This window comes from Cetorhinus maximus, chromosome 3 (assembly GCF_964194155.1).
Source record: "Cetorhinus maximus chromosome 3, sCetMax3.hap1.1, whole genome shotgun sequence".
Lineage (NCBI taxonomy): Eukaryota > Metazoa > Chordata > Chondrichthyes > Lamniformes > Cetorhinidae > Cetorhinus > Cetorhinus maximus.
Genome location: NC_135881.1, coordinates 5,773,205 through 5,789,054, shown reverse-complemented (window position 1 = coordinate 5,789,054; position 15,850 = coordinate 5,773,205). Strand labels below are relative to the sequence as shown.

At 44.2% G+C, this 15,850-nt stretch overlaps 1 protein-coding gene across 2 annotated transcripts in view; it reads left to right on the top strand.

Moving 5' to 3' along the window:
- Nucleotides 1-519: 519 nt before the first annotated feature.
- smpd5 (sphingomyelin phosphodiesterase 5) overlaps nt 520-15,850 on the top strand; it is a 34,638-nt gene continuing 19,307 nt past the window's right edge. For both annotated transcript variants that reach the window (XM_078536208.1, XM_078536206.1), the window contains exons 1-3: nt 520-594; nt 2,315-2,396; nt 10,616-11,973. In XM_078536208.1, the coding sequence (XP_078392334.1) occupies nt 10,813-11,973 (1,161 nt within the window). In that variant the 5' untranslated portion in view covers nt 520-594; nt 2,315-2,396; nt 10,616-10,812. The remainder of the gene's footprint in view (nt 595-2,314; nt 2,397-10,615; nt 11,974-15,850) is intronic.

Genomic DNA, 15,850 nt, shown 5'->3' with positions numbered 1-15,850 from the left:
ATTAGAGGTAAATGAGGTATCAGCAACAAATGACCAGCTTGTCAGCAATTCTTCCATCCTGAAAATAAATAAAAGAATTCTGAATTTTGCATGGACAATTTATTCCTCTAATCTTTTTAAATCTGAATCTTCCAACGAATCCTAGACAAAATCTTCTAAAATAAGTGATAAATATAACAATGTTAAATTAAACATAGACATGAACCTTTAAAAATCTCTGAACAACAGTCACCCCACTACCACCCTCCTCAATACCGACAGGTTTTGACCCGAAACGCTATGCTTTGCGCGCGCAAATTCCTAACGGCCACTCCACGCTGTCAGGCTGCACCTGCCAGAGGGCGGGGCTACATGCCATGCGCGTAGACGTCAAGCCGGCAGGTGGGGCAGGTGAGAGCGCGCTTGCGCGGAGAGCAGGTGACAGGTGGGCGGTTGCTTGGGGGGAGGGGAAGAATGAGCGGCTACTTCCGCTTGAATTCCCCCGCCGCGGGATTGACGTGCGTTTGTGAAGAAGAAGGACCAGTAGAGGGAGAGGAGCCGCCTGGCTTCTCATGCAGACAGCATCGAGCTCCTGCGATGGCGAAGCGGTTGCAGGTGAGGCCCTAACCCCGGAGAGGGTTGGTGAATCAGTCAAGTCGGGCCAAGTGGGCAGTGTTACCCCCTCTTCCCCCCCCACCCCAACAACCGATTCTGATGGTCATAAAAACAGAAGGTGCTAGAAAAACTCAGCCGGTCTGTTACCATCTATGGAGAATAAAACAGACTTAACGTTTTGAGTCCAATAGGACTCTCATTCGGTTCCCATTCTGATGGACCTGCTGCACCTTTCCAGCTTTTCATGTTGTGCTTTCTCATACTGAAAGAAGCGAGAAAGGAAATTGCGGAGCAACTGCTGGCCATAATTTTCCTATCTGCCGTAGACTGGGGTGGTGCTAGAGGGTGGGAGAGGCTCATTTTACCACCCTTGTTCAAAAAAAAAAACAAGGGTGTAAAGAAAAGTGTAACAACTGCAGGCCGGTTGGTTTAGCTTCCTTGGTGGGGCAGCTTCTAGCAATGAGGATTTAGGACAAAATTAGGAGTGACATGGGCTGGGAAAATGTGGGTTAATTAAGGAAAGCCAGTATGGATTTGTTAAGGGCAAATTGTGTTTAACAAGCTTGCTGAATCTTCGTGTGCTGGTGCAGCTGGGACAAGAAGCCAGTAATAGGTGGGGATAACCAAAAGATGTCACAGACAATAGGGCAAAGAGGTGTTGAAGGTGGTGATATTATCTAAGGAATGTGCTAATTAAGGGTAGAAAGCAGGACAAACAAGGTACAGATAGCCCTAGTGGGGGTGAGGTGGGGTGAAGGAATACTAAAAAGGCTAAAAGGTAGAGATAAAACAGTGGGTGGAAATACATTTAAAAATAATGGAAATAGGTGGGAAAAGAGAAATCTATATAAATTATTGGAAAAAACAAAAAGGAGGGGGAAGAAATGGAAATGGGGGTGGGGATGGAGGAGAGAGTTCATGATCTAAAATTGTTGAACTCAATATTCAGTCCGGAAGGCTGTAAAGTGCCTAGTCGGAAGATGAGGTGCTGTTCCTCCAGTTTGCGTTGAGCTTCACTGGAACAATGCAGCAAGCAAGGACAGACATGTGGGCATGAGAGCAGTGTGGAGTGTTGAAATGGCAAGCGACAGCGGACAGACCGAAGGTGTTTGACTGGGTGACCGCTTTGCAGAACACCTTCGGTCTGTCCGCAAGCATTACCCAGACCTCCCTGTCGCTTGCCATTTCAACACTCCACCCTGCTCTCATGCCCACATGTCTGTCCTTGGCTTGCTGCATTGTTCCAGTGAAGCTCAACGCAAACTGGAGGAACAGCACCTCATCTTCCGACTAGGCACTTTACAGCCTTCCGGACTGAATATTGAGTTCAACAATTTTAGATCATGAACTCTCTCCTCCATCCCCACCCCCTTTCCATTTCTTCCCCCTCCTTTTTGTTTTTTCCAATAATTTATATAGATTTCTCTTTTCCCACCTATTTCCATTATTTCTAAATGTATTTCCACTCATTGTTTTATCTCTACCTTTTAGCCTTTTTAGTATTCCTTCACCCCATCCCCACTAGAACTATCTGTACCTTGTTTCTTCTGCTTTCTACCCTTAATTAGCACATTCCTTTAGATAATATCACCACCTTCAACACCTCTTTGTCCTTTTAATATAAATTCTTTTAGTTATCTCCACCTATTACTGGCTTCTTGTCCCAACCCCCCACCCCCCAAACCAGCTTATATTTCACCCCTTTCCTATTTTTACTTAGTTCTGTTGAAGGGTCATGAGGACTCGAAACGTCAACTGCGCTCTTCTCCGCCGATGCTGCCAGACCTGCTGACTTTTTCCAGGTATTTCTGTTTCTGTTTTTGTTTTGACTTGGCTGTATATGTTACAGATTGGCTTCATCCTCAGCTGCTTCCTGTTGCTGTTCATTTTTTAAAAATTTATTAATGGGATGTGGCTGTTGCTGGCTAGGCCAGTATTTATTGCCCATCCTTAATTGCCCTTGAGAAGGTGGTGGTGAGCTGCTGCCTTAAACTGCTGTAGTCCATGTGGTGTAGGTATACCCACAGTGCTGTTAGGGAGGAAGTTCCAAGATTTTGACCTAGCAACTCACCAAATCAGGATGGTAAGTGACTTCTCAAGGGGAAGTTCCAGGTGGTGTTCCCATGCATCTGCTGCACTTGTCCTTCTAAATGGTAGTGGTCATGGGTTTAGAAGATGCTGTCTAAGGAGGCTTGGTGAGTTCCTACAATGCATTTTGTAGATGGTACACACCTCTGCCACTGTGCATCGGTGGTGGAGGGAGTGAATGTTTTTAGATGGGGTGCCAGTAGAGCAGGCTGTTTGTCCTGTATGGTGTCAAGCTTCTTGAGTGTTGTTGGAGCTGCACTCATCCAGTGAAGAGTATTCCATCACACCCCTGATTTGTGCCTTGTACATGGTGGACAGGCTTTGGGGAGTCAGGAGGTGAGCTACTTGCTGCAGGCTTCCTAGCTTCTGACCTGCTTTTGTAGCACAGTATTTATATGGCTGGTCCAGTTCAGTTTCTGGTCAATGGTAACCCCCAGGATGTTGGGAGTGGGGCATCCAGTGATTGTAATGCCATTGAATGTCAAGGAGCGATGGTTAGATTCTCTCTTGTTGGAGATGGTCATTGCCTGGCATTTGTGTGAGGTGAATATTAATTGCCACTGGTCAGCCCAAGCCTGGATATTGTCCAGGCCTTGCTGCATTTGGACATGGACTGCTTCAGTATTTGAGGAGTCGTGAATGATGCTGAACATTATGCAATCATCAGTGAACATCCCCACGTCTGACCTTATGATGGGAGGAAGATTATTGATGAAGCAGCTGAAGATGATTGGGCCTAGCACGTTACCCTGAGGAACTCCTGCAGTGATGTCCTGGAGCTGAGGTGACTGACCTCCAACAACAACCACCATCTTCCTTTGTGCTAGGCGTGACTCCAACCAGTGGAGAGTTGTCCCCCTGATTCCCATTGACTCCAGTTTTGCAATGGTACCTTGATGCCACACTCTGTCAAATGCTGCCTTGACGTCAAGGGAATTCGCGCTCTCCTCCCTAACAGCACTGTGGGTGTATCTACACCACAGACTGCAGCAGCTCAAGGCAGCTCACCATCACCTTCTCAATAAATGCTGGTCTAGCCAGTGACGCCGCATGCCGTAAATGAATTTTTTAAAAAAACCTCGAGTTCACATCTTTCGTCCATGTTTGGACTAAGGCTGTAATGAAGTCAGGAGTTGGGTGATCCCATTGGAAGCCAAACTGAGCGTCAGTGAGCAGGTTATTGCTAAGCAAGAGGCTGCTTGATAACAATGTTAATGACCCCTTCCATCATCATCAGCTGTGGCTCAGTTCATAGCACCCTCGCCTTTGAATCAGAGGGTTGTGGGTTCATGTCCCACTCCCGGAAACCAAGAACTGTGATTGTACTCAAAAGAGTTGCAATCTGTGACTGTTGATAACTCGAAAGAGTATCATCATCAAGATGAACAAGAGTAGACTGATGGGGCGGTAATTGGCCGGGTGGATTTGCCCTGCTTTTTGTGTACAGGGCACCCCTCGGCCATTTGAAACATTGCCGGATCAATGCCAATGTTGTAGCTGTACTGGAACACCTTGGCTAGGGGTGTGGCAAGTTCTGGAGCACAAGTCTTCAGTATATTGTCAGAGCCCATAGCCTTTGCAGTATCCAGTGTCTTCAGCCATTTCTTGATATCATGAGTGATTTGAATTGGCTGAAGACTGGCATCTGTAATGCTGGGGACCTCCAGAGGAGGCCGAGATGGATCATCCATTCGGCACTTTTGCTGAAGATTGTTGCAACTGCTTCAGCCTTATCTTTTGCACTGATGTGCTGGGCTCCCTCATCATTGAGGATGGGGATATTTGCAGAGCTGCCGCCTCCAGTGACTTGTTTAATTGTCCACCACCATTCACGACGATGTGGCAGGACTGCAGAACGTAGATCTGATTTGTTGGTTGTGGGATCACTTAGCTCTGTTTATTGCATGCTGCTTAAGTAGTCCTGTGTTATAGCTTCACCAGGTTGGCATCTCATTTTTACGTATGCCTGATGCTTGTGGCACACTCTCCAGCACTCTTCATTGAACTAGGGTTGATTCCCTGGCTAGGTGGTAACGGTACAGTGGGTGATATGCCGAGCCATGAGGTTACAGATTTTGGTGAGTGCAATTCTGCGGCTGATGGCCCACAGTGCCTCATGGATGTCCAGTCTTGAATTGCTAGATCTGTTCGAAATCTATTCCATTTAGCACGGTTGTTGTGCCACACAACACGCTGGAGGGTATCCTCAATGTGAAGACACGACTTTTTTTCTCCACAAGGAGTGTGCAGTAGTCACTTCTACAGATGCTGTCATGGGCAAATACATCTGTGGCAGGCAGGTTGATGAGGATGAGGTCAAGAATGTTTTTCCCTTCTTGGTTCCCCTCCATCTGCTGCAGACCCAGTCCAGCAGCTGTCCTTTAGGACTCAGCCAGCTCGGTCAGTAGTGCTGTCACCAAGCCACTCCTAATGATGCACATTTAAGTCCCCCAACCAGAGTACATTCTATGCCCTTGCCACCCTCAGTGCTTCTCCTAAGTGGTTTTCAAAATGGAGGAACACTGATTCATCAGCTGAGGTGCTGGGGTGGCATGTGGTAATTTGCAGGACATTTCCTTGCCCATGTTTGACCTGATGCCATGCGACTTCATGGGGGTCCGGAGTCGATATTGAGGACTCCCAGGGCAACTCCCTCCCGACTGTATACCACTGTGCCGGTGGGACAGGACATACCTAGGGATGGTGGTGGTGGTGTCTGGGATATGATCTGTAAGGTATGATTTCGTGAGGATGACTATGTCGGGGAGGGAAGTGCTTGACAAATCTGAGATCGCTCTCCCAATTTTGGCACCAGCCCCCATATGTTAGAACGGAGGACTTTGCAGGGTCAACAGGGCTGAGTTTTCCGTTGTCATTTCCGGTGCCGAAGTCGATGCCGATTTTCATTCCTTATAGACTTTGTAGTGGTTTGACACAACTGAGTGGCTTGCCATACTTTTCAAAGGGAAGATAAGAGTCAACCACATTGCTGCGGGTCTGGAGTCACATGTAGGCCAGACCAGCTAAGGACATTAGATTTCCTTCACTAAAGGACGTGAATGAACCAGATAGATTTTTATAAAAATTGATAGGTTCATAGTCACTATTATTGTGACTAGATTTATTAATCAAATTTAAATTCCACTTGTGGTATTCCAGAGACCCAGGGTAATGCTCTGGGGACCTGGGTTCAAATCCCACCATGGCAGATGATGAAATTTGAATTCGATAAAAGTCTGACCATAAAACCAATGCTGATTATCGTAAAAACCCATCTGGTCACTAATGTCCTTTTAAGGAAGGAAATCTGCTGTCCTTACCTGGTCTGGCCTGCATGTGACACCAGACCCACTGCAATGTGGTTGACTCTTAAATGCCCTCTGATCAAGGGCAATTAGGGTTGGGCAATAAATGCTGGCCTAGCCAGTGAGGGTCACATCCCATGAATGAATTAAAAAAAAAAGCACTGCCACCACTATGTACCAATGGTGAGAAGTGAATGCTTAAGGTCATGGGTTTAATGTTGACCAACATAACACAAATAGGAGCAGGAGTAGGTCATTCAGCCCCTTGAGCCCACCCCACCATTTGATGAGATCATGGCTGTACTTCAATACCATTTTCCTACACTATCTCCACTTAAGATTTCTACATATTAAAAACATTATCAGTCTCAGCCTTGAGCATACTCAATGACTGAGCTTCCACAGCCTCTGGAGCAGAGAATTCCAAAGATTCACCACCTTCTGTGAAGAAATTCCTCCTCGTCAGTCCTAAATGGCCTGCCCCTTATTCTGACACTGTCCCCTTGTTCTAGATCCCACCAGCCAGGGTAAACTTCCTTCCTGCACCTACCCTATTGAGCTCTGTAAAAATTTTGTATGTTTGAATGAGATCACCTCTCATTCTTCTAAACTCCAGAGTAAAGGCCCAGTCTAAGTAATCTTTCCTCATAGGACAATCTATCCATCCCAGGAATTAGTCTGATGAAAAAGGAGATAGAAATTAAGATAAAGAAGAAAAAGTGTGCCTATGATAGGTGTCAGGTATAAAATACAATTGGGAACGAAGAAGAATACAGAAGGTTCAGCGGGGAGGTGAAAAAGCATATTGAAGAAGAAAAGAGGGATTATGTGGAAAAACTGGCAGCTAACATAAAGGGGAATCCCAAAGTCTTCTATAGGCATATAAATGGTAAAAGGAGGAGTAAGGCCAATTAGGAACCTAAAATGGAACTTACACATGAACGAAGGGGCCATGGCTGAGGTATTAAATGAATACTTTGCATCAGCCTTTACCAAGGAGGTAGATGCTACCCAGGCCATGGTGACATACGAGGAAACTCTGTCACTAGAAGGGTTCAAAATTGAAAAGGAGGAAGTGTTGAATAGACTGTCGGAACTTAAAGTCGACAAAGCACCAGGACCAGATGAGATGCATCCAAGGATATTGAAGGAAGTAAGAGTATAAATTGCAGGGGCACTGACCATAATCTTTCAGTCTTCCCTAGACTTGGAGGAGGCACCACAGGATTAGAGAATTGCAAACACTACACCCTTGTTCAAAAAAGGTTGTAAGGATAAGCCCAGCAATTACAGACTAGTCAGTTTAACTTCAGCGGTGGGCAAGATTCTAGAAACAATTATTCGGGATAGAATTAGTAGTCACATGGAAAAATATGGGTTGATAAGGAAGAGCCAGCATGGAATTCTAATGGGGAAATCATGTTTAACTGACCTGGAGTTTTTGAAGTAACAGAAAAGGTCAATAAGGCTAATGCTGTTGATGTGTGCATTGACTTTCAAAAGGCGTTTGATACAGTGCCACACAACAGACTTGTGGGAGAAGTTATTGTTCATGGAATAAAAGGGACAGTAGCAACGTGGATACAAAATTGGCTGAAAAATAGGAAGCAGAGAGTAATGGTCAATGGATATTTTTTGAGCTGGAGGAAGGTTTGTAGCGGAGTTCCCCAGGGGTTGGTATTAGGACCCTTGCTTTTCCTGATATATATTAATGAACTAGATCTTGGTGCGCAAGGGACAACTTCAAAGTTTGCGGATGATACAAAGCTAGGAAGTATTGTAAACTGCAAGGAGGACAGTGTAGAACTTTAAAACAGCATCGACAAGTTGGTGGAGTGAGCAGATAAATGGCAGATGAACTTCAATGCAGAGAAATGTGAGATGATGCATCTTGGTAGGAAGAATATGGACAATGTAAAATAAGGGCAGAAATTTTGAAGGGGGTGTAGGAGCTAAAAGATCTGAGTTTATATGTGCATAGATCATTGAAGGTAGGACAGGTAGAGAGCAGTTAATAAAGCATATAGTATCCTGGGCTGCTTTAGTAGGGGCATAGAGTGCAAGAACAAGGAGGTTATGCTGAATTTATATAAGACACTCGTTAGACCTCAGCTGGAATATTATGTACGGTTCTGGGTGCCACATAGAAAGGATGTGAACACATTGGAGAGAGTGCAGAAGAGGTTTACAAGAATGGTTCCAGGGATGAGAAACTTCAGCTATGAGGATAGATTAGAGAGGTTGGGACTGTTCTCCTTGGAGAGAAGAAGGCTAAGAGGAGATTTGATCAAGATGTTCAAAATCATGAAGGGGATGGACAGAGTAGATAGGGAGAAGCTGTTCCTGCTCATAAAATGATCAAGAATGAGAGGGCACAGATTCAAAGTGATTTGCAAAAGAAGCAAATATGACTTGAGAAAAAAACTTTTTTACACAAGTGGTTCGGGTCTGGAATGCACTGCCTGGAAGTGTGGTGGAAGCAAGTTCAATCAAGGCATTCAAGACGGCATTAGATGATTATTTGAATAGAAACAATGTGCAGGGGTACAGGGAAAAGGCAGGGCATTGGCACTCGCTCATAATGCTCATTTGGAGAGCCAGTGCAGACAGGATGGGCTAAATGGCCGCCTCCTGTGCCATTGAAATTTTGTGATTCTGTGAACTTTAATTGCACTCGGTTAGGGTTTGGAATGCACTGCCTCGGTGTGGTGGAGGCAGGTTCAATTGAAGCATTCAAAAGGGAATTAGACCGTTATCTGAAAAGGAAGAATATGCAGGGTTACGGGGAGAAGGTGGGGGAATGGTATTAGGTGAGTTGCTCCTTCAGAAAGCTGGTGCAGACATGATGGGCCAAATAGCCTCCCCCTGCACCAAAACAATCCTGTGTTAACTTGAGTTTTTTGATGAGATAACAGAGGATTGATGAAGGTAATGCTGTTGATGTGGTGGACTTCCAAAGGCATTTGATAGTGTCACACAACAGACTTGTGAGCAAAGTTAGAACTCATGGAATAAAAAGAACAGTAGCAACATAGATACAAAATTTGCTGAGTGACAGGAAACGGAGTAGTGGTAAATGGTTAGGAGTTAGGTTTATAGTGAGAGTTCCTCGGGGGTTGGTGTTAGGTCCCCTGCTCTAACATCCAATAATCACCCAGACTTTGGTGTGCAGGGCACAATTTGTTAATTGCAGATTATCTGAAACTTGGAAATGTTGTGAACCAGGAGGAGAATAGTTTAGAACTTCAAGAGGACATAGACGTATTGGTGAAATAGGCAGACAATTGGCAGATGGAATTTAATCAGAGAAGTGGGAAGTCAATTCATTTGGTAGGAAGAACACAGACAATATCAAATGGTACAATTCTAAAGAAGGTGTAGGAGCAGAGGAATATGGATGTATATGTGCGTAAATCATTGAAAGTGGCAGGACAGATTGAAACAGGTTAATAAAGGAAACTGCATCCTGGGCTTTATCAACAGGGGCATAGAGTACAAGAGCAAGGAAGTTATGTTAAACTTTTATAAAACACTGGTTTGGCCTCAACTGGAGTAATGTGGTAGCACTAGGTGAATTGCTCCTTCAGAGGGCCAATACAAGCATGACGGGCCAGATAGCTTCCTTCTGTGCTGTAACCATTCTATGATTCATTGATTCTTACATTCAGTCCTGACTCATTGGGTAGAATGGTCACCTCTGAGTCAGAAGGTGCCATCTCAATACTTGATTTACTAATCCAGCCTGCGTCAGATAAATTAAATGAAGTGGCTATATTTTTAAATTTGGTCATAACCTAGTAGCTTTAGCTTCTGTGAAAAAGTTATATTTGTGTTCCTCAACTTGCTGGGTCTGTAATGGGATGTGCCTGATTTTTTTCAGGGTTCTGGACAATAGTCCATTTAGGAAGGGGAGTAAATGCTGAAAAAATCTGATTACGTGGTGAATGAGTCAAGTGGCTCTGATGTTTTAAGGTTGTAAAATTCAGGTGAATTAACACTGGCCAAGCATGTGATTTGATCACTGCTTAAACTTCTCAGAACCATTAATTGAAATATTAATAATTTTTTTTTAGCATTCATGTTTTTAAGTCTTTCATTACTTGGCTTAGAGACTGGTTATCATGTAGGTCCTGTACATTTTTTTATACAAGAAAGGGTAAGACCAAAGGAATCAAAAGCACAGGAGCTAGCTTGGGCTGCCGCATAGGAGTTGCATGGATTTAGAGTTAGGGCTTGGATAGTTAGCCAATCACACACAGTCTTAATTGTGGGATTGTCCACAATCACCCGAGAGTGAAAACGTGGCTAAAGGGTGGGAGAACAGGCTGGGATTGTGTGAGATGTTCCAGAACTAGTTCTGTGCTGAAAAATCAGGTGTACTCCAATTTATGCTCCTCGCAGAGGTATCAGTTGAAATGGTGGAGCTGAGAAAAATACTGAGCTTTACAAACAAGCCAGTGGGTATTTTGCTTCCACTTGAGCAGGCAGGCAGAGCCCTAGTTTAATCTTTCATCTGAAAGACAGCACCAATGACAATGCAGCACTCCCATGGTATTGCATTGAAGTTTACCAGGTTCTTTCCATTTTAAGAACAGATACCAAAATTTATGATGTTTGTTTTATTGCAGGTCTCAAGAGGGCAAAGAGGGGACACATGCCGCACCAGCCCTTCTGGATGCACGGTCTCCTGGAATATAATGGAATGCAACATAATGTAAAACAAAATACAATGGTAAATGATTGGCTCCAGCCTACCAAAATTGAGTGAACCTGCAGCATATTTGCTGCCTGGGAAGATTACATATTGAGTTATTTTTTTGTAAAGATGGTTCTACGTGAATCTCCTTTCCCCAATGCCTGTGTCCATGGTTTGCACACTGCAGCCTGGGGCCTGATCTTCCCCTGTTTCTGGTCTCTGGATCACATGGTGGCTTCTTTTAAGCCAACAACCTACGAGCAGCAACAAAAACAAGAGGAAGAGTGCTACCTTTGGCCAATGAAGGTATTCTTCAGATTTCTTCTGTGTCTGATTCTGTTGGCAATCTCTGTGCCATTGGCACTAATTGGATTCTTCATCTGGGTGCCTCTACAAGCAGTGAGAAGGCCCTTTAGTTACTCCCGTGAGAAAAACCCACAAATAGACATCCAGAAGGAATGGACTGGATACGGAGAGGGGAAAGGGTTTAGCTTTGTGGAGGCGAACTTGTGCCTCCTGCCCAACTGTTTGGCCCGCTTTAACAACCTGTCTCAGACCAAAAGGAGAGCTGCTCGGATTGCCTCCCATATCTGTGACTCTGTCAACCGGCCAAGGATTAAAGTTTGCGTGGACTCTCCGACAAGCATGACTGCAAGTTCGCAGAGCAGAAATAGCCCCTTAGCTGCCATCAAACAACAATTCAACTCTTATGGCGTGACTAAATCACATGGACCTGGAGGGTCAATTCTGACAGTGAACAACCTACACTACATCGATAGTTCCGAGGAGAGCAGCGAAGTTGAGAATGTGCATGAGAGCTTGGGTGCAAGTCAAACCAACAAGGACCCTTCGGATCTTACAGTGAAAGAAGAAAGCAGCCCATTAACTATCATGGACGAGATGCCAGCTGACCAGCCCAGTGGACAGCAAGCTCCGTCTCCCGCCTCTCTGAAGAGACGAGGTAGACCTCGGAAAAATCAAAACAGGAAAGACGATGACCCGCCTGCCGAAATATCTCCGCTGTTTCCTGCCGACATGGCCTTTGTCTGTCTCCTGGAAGTGTTTGAGAAACGGGCGGCAGCCAAGCTAAAGCAGCTCCTTCGGCCAGCTTTCGGACACATCCTTTATGATATTGGTGTGTACGGCTTCCATGGCTGTTGTGAATTTAAATTCCTCAATAGCGGTATCTTCCTTGCCAGCCGATATCCCATCTTAGATGCCAAGTTCTACTGTTTCTCCAGGACCCGAGGTGAAGATGCCTTGGCTGCTAAAGGCCTCCTGTGTGTTAAGGTAAAGAAAGATTTATTTCTCAAAAGGAATTTCCATGTGCATGTTTGCTGCATCTTATGTGTAATGATTGGAGGTCAGCTGTGGATCAGTGAATAACGCTCTCTGTTCTGAGTCAGAGGGTTGTGGGTTCATGCACCACCCCAGAGAGTTGAGCACACAATCTAGGCTGACTCCTTCAGTAGAGTACTGAGGGAGTGCTTCACTGTTGGGAGTCTATACCACATTCTCCTGTTCCTATGTTGATAAGGTGGTTAAGAAGGCATGTGGGATCCTTTCATTTATTAGTTGAGGCATAGAATATAAGAGCAGGGAGATTATGCTGGAACAGTATAAATCATTAGTTAGGCCACAACTTGAATATTGTGCGCAGTTCTGATCACCTCATTACAGAAAGGATATAATTCCATTAGAGAGGGTACAGAGGAGTTTACGAGGGTGTTGCCTGAACTGGAAAATTGCAGCTATGAGGAAAGATTGGATAGGCTGGTGTTATTCTCCTTGGAACAGAGGAGGTTGAGGGGAGATTTGATTGAGATGTACAAAGTTGAGGGGCCTGGATAGTGGATGGGAAGGGCCCATTTACTTTAGCATAGAGGTCAGTGCCTGGGGAAGGTGGAGGTGGGGGGGCGCAGTGCGGTGCTGGATTTAAAGTGATTGGTAGAAAGATTAGAGGGGAGATGAAAAATGTTTTCACCCAGGGGGTTGTGAGGGTCTGGAACTCTCTGCCTGAAAGGCTAGTGGAGGCAGAAACCCTCAACTCATTTAAATGGTGTCTGGATATGCACCTCAAGTGCAGTAACCTGCAGGGCTCCAGACCAAATGCTGGAAAACGGGATTAGACTGGGTGGTTCGTTTTTTCAGCCAGCACAGACATGATGGGCTGAACAGCCTTTTTCTGTGCAATACACTTTCTCTGATCCTATATACCAATGTTCAAGGTGTGATATGACTGGAGTACAGTTTGCTACTCTGGCTGGATGTTAAACACCAAGTTTTAAAAGAATTCTCAACTTAACCCTTAGCTACTTGAACTTCTGTTCATGAAGTGTGTGTTGCCACCTTTTTATCTTTGATCTGACCCGCAGAATGAATGAAGCCAATGGAATAGAAGGACCAGTAGCAGTATGGATACAGAATTGGCTAAAGGATGGGGAAAAAAAGAGTTGTGGACTGAAAGGTGGTACACAGTGGGGTGGGTGACGAGGAGGGGTCCCAGGATTTAGGAGTAAGACTGCTACTGTTTTTGATGTGTCAATAACTTGAACTTGGGGGTGCAGGGCACAGTTTAGAAATTTGCAAATGACATGAAAACTTGGAAGTGTAGCAAGCAGTGAGGGATGTAGTAATAGACTTCAAGAGGACATAGGCTGGAATAGGCAAACATGCAACAGATGAAATTCAAACAGAAAAGCGAGGTGTTACATTTTGGTAGGAAGAATGAAGCAAGACAACACAGTGGTATAATTTTACAGGTGTTTGTGCACAAACCTTTGAAGTGGCATGGGCAGGTTAACAAAGCACTTAAAGCATATGGAACTCTGGACTTTATAAAGAGAGGCATTGAATACAAAGTCAGATGAAGGCTTTGGAGAGATTACAGAAGAGATTACTAGAAAGGTTCCAAGGGTGAGGGATTACAGTTAAATCGATAGACTGGAGAAGCTGCAGTTGTTCTCCTTCGAGAACAAAGATTTGATAGAGTTGTTTAAATATGGTTTAGAAATGGTTTAGATAGACAAAATATGGAGAAACTGTTTCCAATTACTGAAGGCCCATACGAGAGGACACAGATTTTAAAGTGATCAGCAAAATAACCAGAAACAACATAACATGAGCAAAAGGAGCAGCAGTAGGCTATATGGCCACTGCTCCACCATTCACTAACTGAATTTTAACCTCATCTCTTTTCCCATCCGAATCCCCTATCTCAGCCTTGAATATGCTCAATGACTAAACATCTACCTCTAGAGTATAGAATTCCAAAGATGGGGGAAAAACCTTTTTATGCAGTAAGTGGTTAGGATTTGGAATGTGCTGCTGGTGGCGGATATAGATTAAAAAGCTTTGGAAAAATTCTTGAAGGAGAAAAAGTTGAAAGGATAAGGAGCGGTCCTAACTGCTTTACTCTTCAAAGAGCCAATGCAAACTCAATGGGATGATTATCCTTTTATGCTGTACTGTTCTATCAAATTGATTTGGGCATTGGAGGCATGGTGTCAAAACCTTGTATGTGATCCCAAACTGGCAATGTGGCTGCTAATGTGGAAATCTGTACTAAAGTACAGGAAGATGTAAACAGGCTTGCAGAGTGGGATGAAAAATGATAAATGAAATTCAATACAGAAGTTGTGATTCATTTGGGTAGGAGGTATAATGAGGCTACTTAATCTTTGGAAGTTGAGAAATTAACTATTGGGAAATTTGGAGAACAGGAGTGGCACAACAGCTGCAAAGTCTTGGCAATCGAAATCACAACAGAGAACAAATGAGCCATGATAACAAGTGGTGCTTGACTTGTAATTGCTGAATTAATTTTGTTGCTATGCCCTTTGAATTAATTTATGCAAAACACCAATTCCCTAGCCACCCTGAGTATCCATTAATCATGGGTATAAATATGACTGCATTGGGATAGATTGATTGCTTTCCTGTCAGTGGGAAGTGAATGAAACTCCTGCCTGTTCCAAACAGAGGCCTTCCTGCCCCTTGTTTCCTTTCTTAGACACTGATCCAGCATTACTGGCTTCCACCTGCTTTCTGATCTGGTTCACCTGATTCATATGTGGATATCAGATGAAACTGATAGGGAGTATCCAGGCCAATCTTTTGTTGAAGCAACGCAATTGGAATTCATCCCAGTTTGGAATTACCACCATTTCAGCCGAATGGTCTCCTTCGATGCCTCCATGACTCAAACCATACGAAAAGGCTTCCTAACCATCACATCACTAACCATTCACTTGAGCAGTAGGCCTCATACTACCCCCTCCAACCCTGCTCCAGTTGATTTTACTGGGTGATGTATTGGATAGTGCTATAAAGTGGACCTAGATTCTTTCAAATTCCAGTCTTGCCAACTTCTCGCCAACAGAACATGGTTTGGGAGACAATATCATAGAATGATGCAGCATAAGATGAGGCCACTTGGCCCATCGTGTCAGTGCCAGGTTTTTCACAGTTATCCAATTAGTTCCACTCCCCTGCTCTATCCCCTTAGCCCTGTAAGTCTTTTCCCTTCCAAGTATTTATTCAGTTCCCTTTGAAAATTACTATTGAGTCTGCCTCCACCAGGCAGAGCATTCCAGTCCAAATCATGAAAGAAATGTTTTAACATGTCCCCTCTGGCTCTTTTGCCAACTGCTATAAATCTGTGTCCTTTGATTACCACGCCTTCTGCAATTCTAGAAACAGTTTATCTTTATTTACTGCATCAAAGCTGCTCATGATTTTAAATTCCTCCACCAAATCTCCAACCACCACTGTTCTAAGGAGAAAACTCAGCCACTGCAGTCTGTCCACATATCTAAAGTACCTCATCCCTGGTACCACACTCGTAAACTTTGTTTGCACCTAGGAAATTTATGTATTTTGCATGTTTCCCCTCTCTGATCTTTCAACTAGTAAACCGAGGGACTACCAGGCTGAGACGTGGCTAAAACTAAACTGATAAGCTGGTTTATTTCGTGACCAGTGAACGAACCTACGGAGCAGCAGTTATAATTGGACTTGCTTCATTCAATCAGTTCCTTTTATGTAAGAATACAAAATAATTAACGTGCTCCCCTTTCCCACCTTAGTGGGGTTGCCTTATTTGACTTCAACAAAATAATTTATAACTGCTTTTTTGCATTTTATCCTTCTGAACCTGACAAAGATG